This window comes from Dendrobates tinctorius, unplaced genomic scaffold (assembly GCF_039654945.1).
Source record: "Dendrobates tinctorius isolate UK_male_01 unplaced genomic scaffold, ASM3965494v1 ptg000026l, whole genome shotgun sequence".
NCBI classification, from domain to species: Eukaryota; Metazoa; Chordata; class Amphibia; order Anura; family Dendrobatidae; genus Dendrobates; species Dendrobates tinctorius.
In genome coordinates this window covers 15,817,458-15,836,471 of record NW_027361694.1, presented here as the reverse complement: position 1 = coordinate 15,836,471, position 19,014 = coordinate 15,817,458, and the positions used below count along the sequence as shown (strand labels likewise).

General features: G+C 46.5%; 1 protein-coding gene across 1 annotated transcript in view; it reads right to left on the bottom strand.

The window, feature by feature from the left end:
- SLC15A1 (solute carrier family 15 member 1) overlaps positions 1–19,014 on the bottom strand; it is a 121,633-nt gene that overhangs the window by 12,032 nt on the left and 90,587 nt on the right. The window contains exons 18-19 of the mRNA XM_073569541.1: positions 5,985–6,031; positions 4,624–4,731 (exon numbers count right to left, since the gene is read on the bottom strand). Coding sequence (XP_073425642.1) covers positions 4,624–4,731; positions 5,985–6,031 — 155 coding nt within the window. The remainder of the gene's footprint in view (positions 1–4,623; positions 4,732–5,984; positions 6,032–19,014) is intronic.

Genomic DNA, 19,014 nt, shown 5'->3' with positions numbered 1-19,014 from the left:
ACACACCAAATTATAAAATAATAGTAGGCGCGTTCGCCGCCCAGGGTCCACCGTGCAGAATTGGTATGCTGCTGCTAAGTAATGGCAGACGCTCAATATGGCGGTATAACACACGCGGGTTAAACGTCACCCAGTGTGCGCTGGGCAAACTCTGTTACCTCACAGAGCCGTACTAATTCTAATACACAAATGCCAAGCCTGTTCACACTCACAGCGCTCGGGGAGAAAACTGCTCTGTATATGGTCACAGGACTCTGGCCCCAGAACATAGGACCGGCGTCCCGCTAGACCTACCGAGCGTGTGGCGTCGCAGCTGCGAACGCCGCTAACAGAAACCGACTACCGCAAAGCGACAGTACCTGCCGTGGTACGATGGTGCCCTATGGCAGGTGACACCATCAGACTCTAGTGCTGGGAAATGACGAGAACTTGTGGCCTATGGCTAGCCACTGGCTGATGCTGACTCTGCAACTAATTCCCTAACCACATACGTAATATCAAAGGGAGGGGAATTTTAATGAGTCATTCACCAGGTGCATGCATCCGTCATCATCCACACATATAGCAACTAGAGTCTATACTAGTGCATGGCCGAGCGGCCATGTGGACCTTTTATAGCTGTGCGCTTCCGGGACCTTCCTGATGCTCCAGATGGACCAATCAAAACAGGAGTGTCATGGTCACGTGTGTCTGGACGCAGCGAGTACCGCAAGGCGAACCCATGTGACGCACGTGACCCTGGATACACCACCTCCAGTGAGGCGAATTTAAATAATAAACACGTGCAGCTGGATACACCGCCTCCAACTGGCGAATTTAGACATTACACGTAAATCTGGAAACCCCGCCTCCAGTAAGGCGAATTTAAATAATAAGGGAAACCTGGGAAACATTAACAATGGTGGGCTCTGCGATAGGGAATAGGGAAGTGGAGACCTCCTGAGCTCCCCTGAGCCAGTGTCTCTGCACTCCTAACGTTCCCTATGCCGATTCCGCACCGGGCGCGCAACAGGAACCTAAAACCCCTAGCTCGCCCTGACCTAAACGCTCACTATCGAATTGGTCGGTGCGGAAACTAATCCCACCACTGCACTAAAACACACATGAGGAAAGATGACAAAACAGGGGAAACACCACTTAGCTTTGCTCTGTTTCATATGCTCCTAGCAACAGAGCCCACCACCTGTGTGCATCTTCTCCTCCACCCGGATCCATCACCATAACTGGATCCTTCACTATAGTGCAGCCTTGGAGCAGAGTCCACCACCAATTGCAGCTGTCCAGTAACAGAGTCCCAAAGATGAGTTCAGCTTCTGCCAAAACGTCCAGCATGCTTGAGTCCAGCTCTCAGCAACCAAGTTCCGCATGCTGAATGCAACTCTCTCCATAGTCGTCATTCCACCAAGCCATGCAAGCACTTCCTGCCAACACCATAAACTGTGACTCCACCACGCCATGCCAGCCCTTCTTGCAGACCACCTAGCTGCCACTCGTCCCCTCTGGCTGGGCTGCGCAGGACTCATGTTCAGCTCCTTCCTCCCCCAGGCTTACTTGCAAAATGACACACAATATCACCAACAGTGATTGAACCCACCTGGCTCCCTTTTATAGAGCCTAACACCTGATTTGTAATTGCGTGCACATTAACCCTAAAGCTAAGGTGCGATACCAGTCACCACCACCGGGGCAACTTAGAACGAACGACACCATGTGCAATAATTCTAATGGCCACCGGGGGCAATCACATCACACTTTGGCACACAGCCAAAGGAAAAAAATTTACTTTATGCATTTAAGCTGTCAGATCCACCTTGGATCATGACAAGGAGAAGGACCTGAGCATGTGACTCCCGATCCCCAATGGGAGATCGTCTCATGAGCATTCTCAGTGGGCCGAAGGAAGGACTTAGCCTCTGGAGTCTTTTTCTGCTGGCCAGGCTGCATTGCCATAACTGAACCAGAGGTGGCAATAGCAACTGAACCCACAATGCTGGTGTGGGCTGAACGCTGGGATCGTGAAGTCTGCTGAGCATGCTCCACCGCGGCCGGAGAGGAATGGGAGACCGAAGGTGGCAAGGCTCGGGATTCCCGCTGTGCAGCGCCTGGAACCACATGCCTAACATATATACATATACAAGTGCTTCTCACTAAATTAGAATATCATCAAAAAGTTAATATATTTCAGTTCTTCGATACAAAAAGTGAAACTCATATTATAGAGTCATTACAGAGTAATGTATTTCAAGTGTTTATTTCTGTTTATGTTGATGATTATGGCTTACAGCCAATGAAAACCCAAAATTCATTATCTCAGTAAATTACAAAATTAACAAAAAGCACCTGCAAAGGCTTCCTAAGTGTTTAAAAAGGTCCCTTAGTCTGTTTCGGTAGGCTCCACAATCATGGGGAAGACTGCTGACTTGACAGATGTCCAGAAGGCAGTCATTGACACAAAAGCCACAAAAGGTCATTGCTAAAGAAGCTGGCTGTACACAGAGTGCTGTATCCAAGCATATTAATGGATATGGTGTGAGTGTAGTTATAGTGATTTACATTCAGAGAACTGGTAGATCTGCAGCAGATAAAGCTGATTTTATTAAAACTGCAGCAGGCAGCCACCTAAGTGATACATCACTGGAATCAGGGTTTCTGCCCCTACATCATACTTCTCTCAGATAGGGTTGTAAAAATCTAGGGAAAGATTGCCTTTAAGTCATTGGAAAGAAATATTTCTATAAATTCTTAGGGCCTGATACATCAAGACCGGTAATGTTCACACCTGTATTGAAGAAAAGTGGGGTTGGAATCAGATGATCCAGATTTATGAAGAGGTATATGCATAATTCATCTTGAATTTGGCAATCAGCATTCAACATGCCTTAGTATCGTCCCAGCTCTGCTCACTTTATTCTAGTTGGGCAGCCGCCACTTGCGCCAAAATTATGAGAATTTCCAAATTTTTTTACACTGGAGAAAAAAACCTTTGATGAATGGGGGCCCTTAGTGCTTTTTCCCCCATCACAGCAAAGGGAGAGCCAGATACTTGCGCAAAATGGCAGGATGAAATTAGGCATATAGCTTCCACTTGGGATGGAAGTTAAAGCTAGTAATAAGGAAGATAATTATTACAGACTAAGGCTGGTTTCACATTTGCGTTTTTTTTCGCGGTAATTTAGAGCTAAATAGCGCATGCGTTTTTTTTCCCTATACTTTGCATGGGATGCGCTTATGTGCGCATACACATGCGTTTGTACGCGTTTTACCGCGCATGCGTTTTTTTGCGGTATGCGCTCGGGCGCACAAAATGCAACTTGTTGCATTTTTTGTGCGTCCGATTTGCCTCAAAAAACGCATGTGCGCGCAATGCGTTTTTTTACAGCAAGACACCCATTATAAGTCTATGGTGAGCATATGTGCGCATTGGCATGCTTATGTATGCGTTTTTTTGCACATGCGTTTTTTTTTTAACATTAGTTTAGACAATGGAATTTAAGGGTTTGGGTAAAGTTAGGGTTAGTTAAGGGGGTTTAGGGTTAGGGTTAGGGTCAGGGTTAGGGTTAGGGTCAAGTATGGTTTGGTTAAGGGTTAGGGTCAGGGTTAGGGTCAGGGTTAGGGTCAGGGTTAGGGTTAAGTATGGTTTGGTTAAGGGTTAGGGTCAGGGTTAGGGTTAGGGTTAGGGTTAGGGTCAGGGTTAGGGTTAAGTATGGTTTGGTTAAGGGTTAGGGTCAGGGTTAGGGTTAGGGTCAGGGTTAGGGTCAGGGTTAGGGTTAAGTATGGTTTGGTTAAGGGTTAGGGTCAGGGTTAGGGTCAGGGTTAGGGTTAAGTATGGTTTGGTTAAGGGTTAGGGTTAGGGTCAGGGTTAGGGTTAAGTATGGTTTGGTTAAGGGTTAGGGTCAGGGTTAGGGTTAGGGTTAGGGTTAGGGTTAGGGTCAGGGTTAGGGTTAGGGTTAAGTATGGTTTGGTTAAGGGTTAGGGTCAGGGTTAGGGTTAGGGTTAGGGTCAGGGTTAGGGTTAGGGTTAGGGTCAGGGTCAGGGTCAGGGTTAAGTATGGTTTGGTTAAGGGTTAGGGTCAGGGTTAGGGTTAGGGTTAGGGTCAGGGTTAGGGTTAGGGTTAAGTATGGTTTGGTTAAGGGTTAGGGTCAGGGTTAGGGTTAGGGTTAGGGTCAGGGTTAGGGTTAGGGTTAAGTATGGTTTGGTTAAGGGTTTGGGTCAGGGTTAGGGTTAGGGTCAGGGTTAGGGTTAGTAAAGTCATGGTTTGGGTTAGTGTGAGGGGCCACCTAATGTTGGAAAAAACCGCAAACGCGGTAAAAACGCACTAAAAACGCATACAAACGCTTAAAAACGCTGCGTTTTTTTCATGCATGCTCATAAAAATGCTTGAAAAAAACGCAGCAGTTGTATGCTTTTGTATGCGTTTTTCAATGCGTTTTTTTGCGGGAAAAACGCGCTGCAAAAAAAGCAAGTGTGAAACAGGCCTAAGACTAAACCACTGTTCCATATGGATAGAAATTTATCCAACACGTCATTGCTTCACTTGGTCACTATACCCCAAGGAATAACCCTTACTTATCCTACCATTATAAGCATCCTTTCAATGTAAGGTAAAATAAGGAAAACACTTACACTCCCAATGACTGCATGGTATAATTTGAGAAGCTGAATGGCTGAATGTCCCCAACAATGTCTTTATTCACCTTTACCATTATAGCTTCATTTAGGCCATTGATAAACCTAAAACAAAAAATTATGAAAAAATATTTAAGCATTAGCCTCTGTCTACACACACACAGATACACACACACATACAGACACACAAACACACATACAGACACACAAACACACATAAGATACACACAGGCATACACACACTTATACACACACATACATACACATATATAGACACACACACTCATACAGATACACAGTCATACAGACACACACACACAGACATACACACACTTATACACACATACATATAGACACACACATACATACAGACATACACGCACGCACAAAGACACACACGCATGCATAGAGACACACACACATACAGTACAGACACACACTTATACACACACCCACATACATATAGACACACACACACACATAGAGACACAAACACATACATATAGACACACAAATGCAGACACAGAGACACATATGCACACTTAGAGACACACACGCACACACACATGCATACATATAGACACATACACATACATACACGCACACATAGAGACACACACAGAGACACACACAAATACATATAGACACACACATACATATAGAAACACTCACAGACACACACAAACGCACACATAGAGACACACAGAGACACACATGCACACATAGAGACACACACTGACACACAAATACATATAGACACACACACAGAAACACACAAACGCACACATAGAGACACACACGCACACATACAGGCACACACACACATGCATACATATAGACACATACACATACATACACGCACACAGAGACACACACAGAGACACACACAAATACATATAGACACACACACATACATACAGAAACACTCACAGACACACACAAACGCACACATAGAGACACACAGAGACACACATGCACACATAGAGACACACACATACTGACACACAAATACATATAGACACACACACATACATACAGAAACACTCACAGACACACACAAACGCAAACATAGAGACACACAGAGACACACATGCACACATAGAGACACACACATACTGACACACAAATACATATAGACACACACACAGACACACACAAACGCACACATAGAGACACACACGCACACATAGAGACGCACACATAGAGACACACACACAGGCTCAGAACATATTTATCAATATTCAGTTTGGAATTAAATTGCAAAATTGTCATCAGTACCACATGCTCCAGGAAAAGGAACTGGATTGTGTAAGATGTGAAGAAAGTGCAGTGAGGAATTAAGGTAGAAAAAACCCCACCTGATGGCATTGCTTCCTTGTTCTGGTTTCTTGGTTATATCTTCACTCTAAAAAAAAAAAAAAAAGCAAATGTATTCACTGTTTTCATGTTATAAAGACAAAGAAGAATTTAAGAGCCAGATTATAAAGGAATGAAATTACAGATAAAATACACTAATTCGCACTCCCTAGTGTATAATGGAAGCCACCACCATACAGCACCAGATATGTTGTACCCCAGATCTCTTTGCCACCTGACAGAACAAACTTCTCAGGGCTCATTCAGATGAGCGTATTAAATGTCCGTAGGCCAAACCGGTATCATACAGGCAGTGCAGTGACCAGTGCTAGTCTACGTGCTAGTTCACATGAACATTTTTACACCTAGACCGATGGTCTGCATGTAACAATTTGCAGTATGCCCTACTTTGTTCCGAATTAGACTCCCCCATTATAAATCAATAGGTTCTCAAAAAAAGCATCAAATACGGATTACCATCTGTTTGTCATGCATTTTTTATGGATCATTAAATGTAACATCCTATTTTTACAAACTGGAAATTCATATATTTTATGCTACAGAGAGCTCCTGAACTTTTCTGCACTTTGTTATCAGCAATACCACTCACTATCAATGTTTAGAGGCTCAGGCTATGTTCAAACATTGAATTTTTGCAGCTTTTTTTAAGCCAAATTTTAAACTGCGTTTTACAGTACCAGCAAAGGCTATGAAATTTCAGAAATCTGATGCACACACTTTTTTTCCTGACTGATTTGGAAAACTGCTGTGTTTTGCAAACTGGACCTCTCTGACCTTTCCCAGCGCCTGCACACTGCAGTACTTTACTCTGTCCTCAACAGGGCAGATAAAGTACGCCTGCGCAGGAGCCGAGGGAGAAGTAAGAAGGAGGATGGCATCGAATGAAGATCTGAGGTGCCGGACCGGACCGGACCGCAACACCCACCGCCCCCGACCCCCGGTGAGTAAAATCTAACTTGTTTTTCTTATCTTTTAGGTTACGTAGGGGGCTTATCTACAGCATTAAATAATGCTGTAGATAAGCCCCTGATGGTGGTGCCGGTAGCCTATAGGGATAAAATGGGGTGAAAGATTCCCTTTAATCTGATGGTTGATGCTACCCAGGCTATGCTTCATCCCTATATAAGAGTAAAATCGTGATAAGGAACATGACAATATCTACACCCTGGGATCTCAAGAGGCAAAGATATCCTGTAAGCTTGGGATCTTATAAAATTCTGAAAAAAATCAGTACATCGCACAACCAGCCCCCACATGTGGGCGTAATTTTGATCTAATAAAAAGCAGAAATTGGGTTTGGACATTTGTCATCCTGAAAAGAACAGCTTCGCTATGGGTTCTCTCCATTTTCCTAAGGAGTTAGGCTATGTGCACACGTAGCGGAACTCTCGCGGGAAGTTACCACGAGAATTCCGGAATTCCATTCCGTGGGAAAATCGCATTTTAAATTCCCACGATTTTCCCACGGAAAAACTAGCGATTTGCAAGCGTAATTAACTTGGAGAATGCTAGCGTTTTCCAAGCGATCTGGAGCATCGCTTGGAGAACTGATTGACAGGTTGGTCACACTCGTCAAACAGTGTTTGACGAGTGTGACCAACTTTTTACTACTGATGCTGCCTATGCAGCATCAGTAGTAAAAGACAGGATGTAAAAAATAATAAAAAAAAAATATATATTGTTATTCTCAGCTTCCTGCGTCCCGCGCAGTCTTTCTGCCTCTCTCCACGCTCCCGGCATCTTCCGGTCCCAGTAATCCTTTGCGCGAATGACCGCGAGACGTCGCGCTCCCACAACGTCATCGCGAGTGACCGCGAGACGTCGCGCTCCTGCGAGACCGCGACGTCATCGCGGTCATTTTCGCAAAGGATTACTGGGACCAGAAGATGCCGGGAGCGTGGAGAGAGGTGGGAAGGCTGCGCAGGACGCCAGAAGGTGAGAACAATAATATTTTTTATTTTAATTCTAGTTTTTACAGGGATATGGTACCCAGAGCCCGGAGGACAGTCTCCTCTCCTCCGGACCGTGGGTACCATCCGCAAATGTTCTGCTTACTTTTCGCTTGGTGGGCACAGCCATATGCAGAAAGTAAGCAGAACAATGCATTCCTATGTGGGCGAAATCACCGCGATTTCCGCTAAATTAATGAGCATGCTGCATTTTTTTACCGCGAAGCTATTCCGCCGCGGAAAAAAAACGCAGCATTAGCACAGCATTGCGGAATCCCATAGGAATGCATGGGTTGCTTATTTTTCGTGGCAAAATCGTGCATTTAAAACCGCCGCGAAAAAAACGCGACGTGTGAACGCAGCCTAACTCTCTCCGCTAAGCCTTGAGCCATTTCTGTGACATCAGGTGTAGTAATTTTCCTTCGTTATTCTTTTTTATCTCATGTAATTGTATATACCGTATTGAGTTGTTCCCATTGTGTGCCATCTTTGTATAATTTTTTATAAACATTGCCTACCTTTCTGGATTAAATATATAAAATTGAATACCTCTGTTTCTCTTGCTCTGTAAACCGTACCGCTGAAGCCATATGCTACCTGTAACAAATCTCCAATCAGCAGGTATCAAAAATTGGTGGCGGCAGTGGTGGTGGCTAGTGGATCCTTTTTGTCATTTTGGATTTGGCAGTGAACCTCTCTCTCTCTCACAATATATATATATACATATACATAGTAAGGTAGCGCTCACTGAGTGTGTTGGGGGGCACTCACAGTCCTTCCGTTTTATTATGTCGTCATAAACCGCACCGTAAGCCCTGTTACACTTCACAGGCTTACACATAGTCCATCACATTTCTTAGTACACGGCTTTAACACGCTGTCACTAAACACGCTGGACCTCTTTGCCCAGTTACCGCGGGCGACCACAAGCCGAACAGTTAATCAATGTCCATAGAACACAACAGGCACCAACAGTCATATCCCCATGTCCGGGGTTACCTCGCAGGAGCTCCTGCTCCAGATGCTGACTCTTTGGTAGTCCTCTCTCTCAGGGAAGCTGCGTAACTGGGATCACCAGGCCACCTGACAGTCCAGATCCACAGACGGACTGTAGCTCCCCCAATGCAGTGCCGTCACTGACTCTGCAAACACACGTGGCATGTCTGTGTGCTATTCAGGACGTCCATCCCCACTTTGGAACCGTCCAACACACAGGCCTCACCGGGTGCTATTCAGGGATCCGACCCTACTCCCGGGGTCTCCCAACACACCGGCCACACCAGGTCCAGGGCCTCAGCAGGTGCTATTCAGGACGTCCATCCCCTCCTGGGACCGTCCAACACTGACGCCTTACCAGGTACAAGGTCGCAGCACGTGCTCCAGGGATCCAGAATCTCCCTCCAGGACCTTGCACCCTGAACCATTCCGGTATGCACTCTCTCTCCATGTGACCAGACCTCAGGCACATTATATGGTCCATAACCACACCCACCGGTGAGGTATGGATCATATGGTTATGATCTCACTAAAGGTCCTATTTCACACAATCACACACACAGGCTTTATCCTGGGTGTTTAGACACACGCCCCTGTGTGGGTTTGTAGGTGACTGGTTCCACCCATCTCACCAAGTCACCTGGAAGCTTTCCCTGATACACAGCAACAAATCCTCAGCAGTATATCTCTGCTGATTAATACATGTTCCAGCTTCCATCACAAGGCACCCACCCTTGTGATACATATCTGACATTTACAATCCTGCCTCTCACCATTTCCCCATCACAATAAAGGAAAAGCCTGCATGCATGTCCTGGGAAGCCCCAGCTGTCACAGGGGTCACTGAATCACAATATATGTATGTGTATATATATATATGTATACACATACACATATATATATATATAGTGGTGCAGTGACCGCTGTGACAGCTAGGGGGCGCTGCATGGGTCATGTACACAGGTATATCCATTGTGGTAATGGATATAGGATGAATGCCAGGATGGTAAATGACCGTTATGTATCCCAGAGTGGGTGGCCCTAGGATGGGAGCTTGAACATGTGCTAATCAGCAGAGGTACTGCTGAGGTTTTGTTAAACTGTATCAGGGAGAAGCTTCCAGGTGGCTGGTGAGATGGGTGGGACCAGTTACCTACAAACCCACCTAGGGGCGTGTGGCTAAACGCCCATAGTAAGCATGTATATGTGTGTTTGGCTGGTGTTTGAGAGAGGACCTGCGATGAGGTCATAGCCATGTGATCAGGTGGGCATGGCTACGGACCATATAAGGTAACCAGAGTAGGTCACATGAGTGAGTGCCTGGATCTGATTGGAGTACGTGTGGAAGGTCCCGGAAGGCCGACGTGCTAGAGGGTCTGCTGCTCTTCTGAACAGCACATGCTGAGGCCGCAGACCTGTTGAGGCCTGTGTATATTGGCCTGTTTGTGTGGGACAGTTCCCAGGAAGGAATGGACGTCCTGAATGAGAAAGCAACTAAGAAGGTAACCCGGACAGGGTGAGCTAACTGTGTTTTAGGCGAGAGCCTGCATGCTGGACATAGCACAGCCTGTGTGACCACAGGTTTAACAGAGTGGAGCTCTGTCATGAACATTATGCTGTTTGATACAAGCCTGTTGCTGTTTGTGGTTTATGCTGCCTAATAAACCACATGGACTGATTTATGTTGAAAAACCCGTGCCGGACCTGGTTAATCAGCTGCCAAGCGAGTGTCCCCAACATGAACACTGGGCGCTACCTTACAATATATATATAAAACTTTTCAAGATGGGTGGTGACCATGGCGGCCATTTTGAAGTTGGCCATTTTGGATCCAACTTTTTTTTTTTTAATGGGAAGAGCGTCATGTGACATATGGAACTTATTGAGAATTTTACAAGAAAAACAATGGTGTGCTTGGTTTTAATGTAACTTTATTCTTTCATAAGTTATTTACAAGTTTCTCTTTGTTTGCAGCCATTGACATGTCACAGAGGTTAACACGTGAAAAGTGAATAGAAATTCTGTTGATGTCTGGTGAACGCAGTACCCGGGTGATTGCAGCAAATTTCAATGCAAGACACCCTATGTAAGAAAACTGTCACCATTACCATTTTATTTAGGTGTATACATATAAATGGCCCACCCAAAAAAGTTTGCCTCATCACTGAACATAATGTTCTGTGTTCTGTCTCCGACATTTAATTCATAATCTTTGATTATCTGTTCGTCTATATTTACAGTGATTACTGGTGAGAATATGGAGAAATCTAAATGTACATAGACTGTATTGTATGCAGTATTTTTGGCTCCCTCTAGTGACCAGAGTCATAACCACAGTCTTATTGTGTTATTTTACTTTCACTTTGATGTCTCAATCTTTCCATCCTTTTGCAGTGCATTCTGGTAAGCTTTGCAGTGCATCCTGGTAGCTTTGCAGTTCATTCTGGTAGCCTTTGCAAAGCATTATGGTTAGTTCAGCCCCCATCTTCCTCACTTTCCTCCATTTTCCCTCAGCCTGCATCCTGGAAGCATCTCATCTTTTCATCTCCCCTTGCAATTGCATCACTGGTACGTATTCATGCTTTCTGTAGCTAATCGCTGTTCTATATTAGCCTGGTTAATTAGTCCTGACCCTGGTCAGCTATTAATGTATAATATGTATTCTTGATGTACCCTGTACTGACTGATTGTATATATTTTGTTTTGCTTGTAGTTTCTCGGCTCCAATATATCAAGTTCAATAAAAGCACAAACACAACCTACAGTCTCCTTATTGGACCCCGGTATAGCAGTTTAGCTGATCTGTAAAACTGCAAATAAAGTCTGCCTTATTCAGTGAGGACAGAACAGTGAAACGGCGGCCATCCAGCTAGTGGGAATTCAGGGAAAAGACAGCCTTCCATCCCGCAGGAACTAGTTAAACTTCAGCCATCCACCTAGTGGGATTCAAGTCACCGGCTACACGGAGACTTAGTACAGCTACAGCAATCTCTGCACAGCCAAGCATTCCCCCAAGACACCATGTCCCACAAATCACACAGGACAAAATCTGTTACTTCCGTCTCCTCAAAGACTATATCCATCGGCAACGCGGTTGCCATTGCCCGCGCAAATGCTGAAGCCGCCAAAATACGAGCAAGCTTTGAGGTAGAAGAGCTGGAACTTAAATTAGAGAAAGCACGCCTAGAAGACCAAGAGAGAAGGTCACGCATAGAGAGAGAGGATCAAGAGAGAAGGTTGCGCTCAGAAAGAGATGACCAAGAGAGAAGATTACGCTTAGAGAGAAATGAGCAAGAGAGAAGGTTATGCTTAGAAAGAGATGAGCAAGAGAGAAAGATGCAGTTAGAGAAGGAACACGTGGATGCCACCTTAGAGAGCCTAGCAGTAAAAAGAGAAGTTGCTGCAGCACTAGCCGAAGCAGAATCGCTAGAAGCCGCGCACAACCCTGTCAAGTATGTCAAGTCTGGAGTTTCCACTGCAAGATTTGCCACAACGCACATCTCAGCATGTCTTTCCGATCCAAACTATAACCAAGAACACGACATCCCCAGTGAAGCGAGTGAGAGTCATCATGAGGCTCAGCTCCAGGAAAACGTGGAGCAAAACAACTCTGCTAATGACTACCTTGCCCCTCGCCAGGTAACCAACGTGAGTCACCTTGCTGACACACCGCACGTCAGACCGAAGTAATATGTCACCGGCTGGCGCGACCCTGAGGATCCTAACAGGTATGAACGCACCTCACATCACTATCAGGGCGGCCCATCACCAGTATACTCCGCTGACAACTGGATTACAACAGAATTTGCTAAGTCCTTCACTCGACGTGAACTTGTTGCCAAGGGACTCATGAAATTCACTGACCAAGCTGAAGGTTACAGAGCTTGGAAAGCTTCCTTCCAAAATGTCACTAGAGACTTGGGGCTACAACACAGGGAAGAGATAGACTTCTTAGTCAAATACATGGGAGAAGAGTCAGTCAAACACGCAGTAAGGATCAGAGACATTAATATAACCCGCCCTGAGATTGGCCTCAAAGAGATCTGGAAGAGGTTGGATGAGTGTTACGACTCAGTAGAGGTAAGAGAGAGAGCCTTGTTCAAAAGAATGGATGACTTTCCTAAAATATCTAACAAAGGTCTCCAGAAACTTAGAGAACTAAGTGACCTGCTAAGGAAAGTCCAGACCTCACTGTTATGCCTGTCGGGTCTGTTATGCTGCATGACCCCTGAAGCAGTGTGTGCACGCGCATCTCACTGTTAGGTCTGTCGGGTCTGTTATGTTGCATGACCCCTGGAACAGTGTGCATGCGCACCTCATCTCATAGCTGCCTGCCGTTGCTGGTGCGCACTCGTGCTCTACCTCATGGCTATACACCATTGCTTGTGAGCACATGTGCTTCATCTCATGGCTGTGTGCCATCGCTAGTGTGCACGTGTACAGTACCTCACCATGGCTGCATGCCGTTGCAGTGCGCATGTGTGCTTTACCTCATGGCTGCATGCCGTTGCTGTGTGAGCATCTGTCTTTGCTCTGCCTGCTGTGGTCCTCTCTATAGTCCAGGAGGACCTGATCCAGCAATCCACTCTATGGTCCTGGAGGACCCAACCATGTGATCCTCTCTATGGTCCAGGTGGACCTGACCCAGCGATCCGCTCTATGGTTCTGGAGGACCTGACCCAGAAGTTCCCCTCATGATCTGACCCGGAAGTCCAGGTGCTAATGTCCTATATCAGACCGCCCTATGGTCCTATGTATGATCGTCCTATGGTCAGGGCCTGAGTATCATTTTACTTTCCTCCTTTCCGCTTGGTCTGCTCGGTTGCTCCCTGTATTCTGTGCCCCTGCACTCTGCCCTGTTGTGCTTCTTCGCACACGCTCTGTGCTTGTACTTCGTCTGGTGTCCTGTGTTTGTCCTTGTCCTGTACTTGGTCTGGTGTCCTGTGTTTGTCTTTTGTCCTGTCCTCGTCTGGTGTCCTGTACCTGGTCCTGTATCTAGCCTTGTGTGCTTTATCTGTACTGACTTATTGTGCTCCTTTAGCACAAGCTCTGCTTCTTTCTGTACTCTGTTCTTTCTGTGAACTCTGTCATATCGTGCTCTCTTGCGCAAACCTGTTTCCTTACTGTGCCTCGCCATGGGGTCTGTACGCGCTTTGGCCATGTACTCTGCTTTAAGCCTTATCTTTGTATTCTGACCTTCCGTGCGCCTTTAGCACAAGTCTTGTCTTGTACTCTGTGCTTTGCCATATACTCGGCTCTGTGTTCTGGCATACGCTCCGCTTTTCCTTTGTACCCGGCTCTGTGCCTCAGCACAAGTTCCGCTACCTGTCTGTACTTTGCTCTAGGTCTCTGACCCGGCTCTGGGCTCTAGCATACGCTCTGCTTCTCTTTCTTGTACCTGGCTCTGTGCTTCAGCCTACGTTACACTCCTTGTTCTGTACTTTGCCTTGCTTTGTTTCTCCGCGTGCCCTTTGCACGCCCCTAGCCTTGCCTCGCCCGCCTGTTTGTGCCTCAGCCGTGCCCGCCTTAGCCGTGCCCGCCTGCTTGTGCCTCAGCTGTGCTTGTCGGCCAGTAACTTAGCCGTGTCCGCCTGTTGTTCCTCAGCCATGCTCGTCTCAGTCTTGCCCGCCTTTCTGAGCCTCTTGCCACCCTTGGATTCGCGGCGGATACTGCGTCCACTTGTTATATAGAACCACGTGGGACGGCCGCAGGTGCCTCCTTGCAGTATTGGTGTCTCCCTTAAAGCCCAGTCACTAAGAGCTCACAGTACAACTTATTGTACATTGATGAAGGTCCTAGACCGAAACGTCTGTATGTATGTACTGCAATTCATTAAAACCACCTTTCTGCATCAGAATCTTTTTGGTGTTTGCCAAGTCTATATAAATTGAAGTTCACGGATTGGGATCCTACTTGTGCACCACCTCCGGTTACCAGGGTTGTGCCAATGGTTTTGTTCTAATCCTAGCATGCACAGGCCCTAGCCTGCACCCTGGCATTCCCTCTAGCACGCATAGGCCCTAGCCTGAACCCTGGCGTGCCTCCAAGCACGCATAGGCCCTTGCCTGAACCCTGGCGTGCTTCCTAGTATGCACAGGCCCTGGCATGCACTCTAGCATGCACTCTAGCATGCACAGGCCCTAGCCTGAACCCTGGTGTGCCTCATAGCACGCGCCCTGCCTTGCACCCTTGTGTGCCCCCTAGCACGCACCCTGCCTTGAACCCTCCCCTGGACCCTGGTGTGTCTCCTAGCACGCATCCTGCCTGGAACCCTGCCTTGGACCTTGGAGTGTCTCCTAAACACGCATCATGTCTTGAACCTTGGCGTGCCTCCTTGCCTGAACCCAGGCTTGCCTGCCAGATGCCCGGAGCCTGCCGATTGCTGCCAGAGATCCAGAGCTGATGTCCGCAGCCTGATGTCCGGAACCTGTCGATCGTTGCCAGATATCTGGAGTCCGATGCCATCTAGCCCTTGCCTTTTTCCCAGGCGTGCCACCTAGCACGTATCATGCCTTGGACCTTGGCATTTCCACGCACGCACCTTGCTTTGTTTCACTTTGTCCTTGTAACTATTTCTTGTTCCTGATTAAACCCCGAGACCACACTTTATTGTAGAAACCCTGTGACCATGCTTTATGTCATGTATCCTGCACGTTCCCTGATGCCAGACACTCACACCCGTGTCTTCCTTGAGCCGGCCGTCTGGTTCCAGCAGTCGTGGTGGCTCACCCCCTTGGTCTTTCCCCTGACACTCCCTGCATAGGGGATGGTTCCTCACAAGGTCAGCTCGCCCTAGGTGGGTGGGTGTCACGACCCAGAGGGTCCACTCTAGAAATTGACTCAGCAGAAGCTGACTCCGTTAGTCTGTGGCAGTGCACAAGACTTATGTTTCTTCTCCAAGTTCCAATTACAGGTCTGCTGGCTGCTCTCAATCAGAGACAATGGTGCAGGACCCTGACAAGCAGCGCCCACTCCATCAGAAGCCTCATCCTCTCCTGAAATGCAGAGCTTTCAGAGGAAAATCTAAGCCAGATCGCAGAAGCTTCCTGAAAGAGAACGGTATCTGCTACAAGTGCTGCTCACCCCAATCATCTCGCCAAGGATTGCAAGGTCAGTGTAAAATGCTCAGAGTGTGGTACCACAGATCATAATACTGCTCTACACCCTGGCGCAGCTCCATGGAGTGCACAAAACACGCCCGCTGGCAGTGAGCATGGCGGGGAGGAAAGGAACACTGTGAAGTGATCTCTGGCAAAGCTGCATCAATATACTGAAGTCTGTAAAGGGACAATAAAAACCAGGGGAAGAGTCTTGAGGAGATCATTTGCATATTCCCAGTGCCTTCTGGGATAAGTGAAGAGTCTCCGCGAGCTCAACGATCACTGGGTTTTGACCGTTGCAGCTGAAAAGAGGAAATCAGAAAACCAGGGGAAGAGTCTTGAGGAGATCATTTGCATATTCCCAGTGCCTTCTGGGATAAGTGAAGAGTCTCCGCGAGCTCAACGATCACTGGGTTTTGGCCGTTGCAGCTGAAAAGAGGAAATCAGAAAACCAGGGGAAGAGTCTTGAGGAGATCATTTGCATATTCCCAGTGCCTTCTGGGATAAGTGAAGAGTCTCCGCGAGCTCAACGATCACTGGGTTTTGGCCGTTGCAGCTGAAAAGAGGAAATCAGAAAACCAGGGGAAGAGTCTTGAGGAGATCATTTGCATATTCCCAGTGCCTTCTGGGATAAGTGAAGAGTCTCCGCGAGCTCAACGATCACTGGGTTTTGGCCGTTGCAGCTGAAAAGAGGAAATCAGAAAACCAGGGGAAGAGTCTTGAGGAGATCATTTGCATATTCCCAGTGCCTTCTGGGATAAGTGAAGAGTCTCCGCGAGCTCAACGATCACTGGGTTTTGGCCGTTGCAGCTGAAAAGAGGAAATCAGAAAACCAGGGGAAGAGTCTTGAGGAGATCATTTGCATATTCCCAGTGCCTTCTGGGATAAGTGAAGAGTCTCCGCGAGCTCAACGATCACTGGGTTTTGGCCGTTGCAGCTGAAAAGAGGAAATCAGAAAACCAGGGGAAGAGTCTTGAGGAGATCATTTGCATATTTCCAGTGCCTTCTGGGATAAGTGAAGAGTCTCCGCGAGCTCAACGATCACTGGGTTTTGGCCGTTGCAGCTGAAAAGAGGAAATCAGAAAAATTTGGTCATCTTTCATCATTTTTAAGAAATCTCAAGATGGAAGAGGCCAGGAGCCATTTGGTGAGCTGCATTTCTTGCTACATGTTCACAGATTTACCAGTGGAAAAGCCAAACTTCACATGCCACAAATGCAAGCTTGTGTCCCTGTTGGAGGAAAAGTTGCAAAATCTCGAAGAGAGGTTAGCTACGTTGAAGATCATTAAGGAAGGTGAAGAGTTCTTGGACAGAGCAGAATTATCTCTTCATGTTACAGAAAGAGAAGAAATTCGAAGTGCACCTGAAGAAGCAGAGGAATGGAGACATGTGACCCAGAGAAGCAGGAGGATCAGGAGGCAGTCAGCACCCATACTTCTCAGGAACCAGTACCAGGCTCTCACGCAGGAAAACGATGAAGAAATACATCAGGATAAGACTTTGCCAACAAACAGCAACCTTGTACGCCCTCAGAGTCCTCCTGGATGGAGAAAGAAAAATGTTGTGAAGAAGAAACGGAGAGTGGTGGTCATGGGGGATTCCCTGCTGAGAGGAACAGAGGCCGCTATCTGCAGACCGGATATAACTTCAAGAGAAATGTGCTGTCTTCCAGGTGCAAAAATTAAAGATGTGTCTGACAGGATATCAGGACTCTTCAGAGCTACAGATGACTACCCATTCCTGCTACTACATGTGGGGACAAATGACACCGCAAGAAACGACCTGGAAACCATCTGCAGAGACTTTGAAGACTTAGGCAAGAAAGTGAAAGAACTGGGAGCGCAGGTGGTCTTCTCTTCCATCTTCCCCGTGGATGGCCATGGAACAAGGAGGTGGAATAAGATTCTGCAGGTGAACAACTGGCTACGTCGATGGTGCCGTCAGCAACGATTTGGATTTCTGGATCACGGAGTGAACAACTTATACGATGGACTACTTGCTAGAGATGGGGTGCACCTTACGAAGACTGGAAAGCATGTATTTGGAAGTCGCCTTGCTACACTTGTAAGGAGAGCTTTAAACTAGAACAACATGGGAAGGGAAGCAAAAGACCAGAAAAAGACATACACCTGACAAATGCTATTGAGAACTCTGCTATTAGAAGTGGAAAGGAAGAACAAAGACGAAAGAATCTAATTAATAAAAATATTGGAGAAAGAGAAACCAATCACAAACTAAAATGTTTCTATACTAATGCACAAAGCATGGGCAACAAACAAGGAGAATTGGAACTACTAACACAGGAAAAGAAATATGATGTCATTGGAATCACTGAAACTTGGTGGGACAATACACATGATTGGAATACAAGACTAGAAGGATACAACTTATTTGCAAGAAACAGACTTGATAAATGAGGAGGGGGTGTCGCATTGTATGTTCGAAACGCGTATATCTGCACAGAGATTGAAGCTTCAGAGACTGGGAGTTCTGTGGAAACTGTTTGGGTAAGAATACAAGGACAGAACAATGGAAAGGACACCATTGTAGGCATTTACTACAGGCCGCCTGTGCAAGCCGAAGATATGGATGAACTCTTTATGCATCAGATGGCCAAGTTCTCCAAAAAATATGACATAGTTGTCATGGGAGATTTCAACTATCCAGACATTTGTTGGGAATCTCAGGCGAAACTAACAGGTCAAGGAAATTCTTATCCTCTCTTGCTGACAACTTTATCTTCCAAAAGGTAAGGGAGAAAACAAGGGGAACTGCTACCTTGGATCTAATCCTTATAAACAGGGAGGAAATGGTTGAGGAGGTAAAAGTGGCTGGGACCCTAGGAGGTAGCGACCATGCTATTTTAGAATTTTGGATAACTAGAGGCGGAAGACCTGTGAAGACTCAGACGTCAAGGTTAGATTTCAGAAAGGCAGATTTTAAGGGATTCAGAAAGAGAATTGGA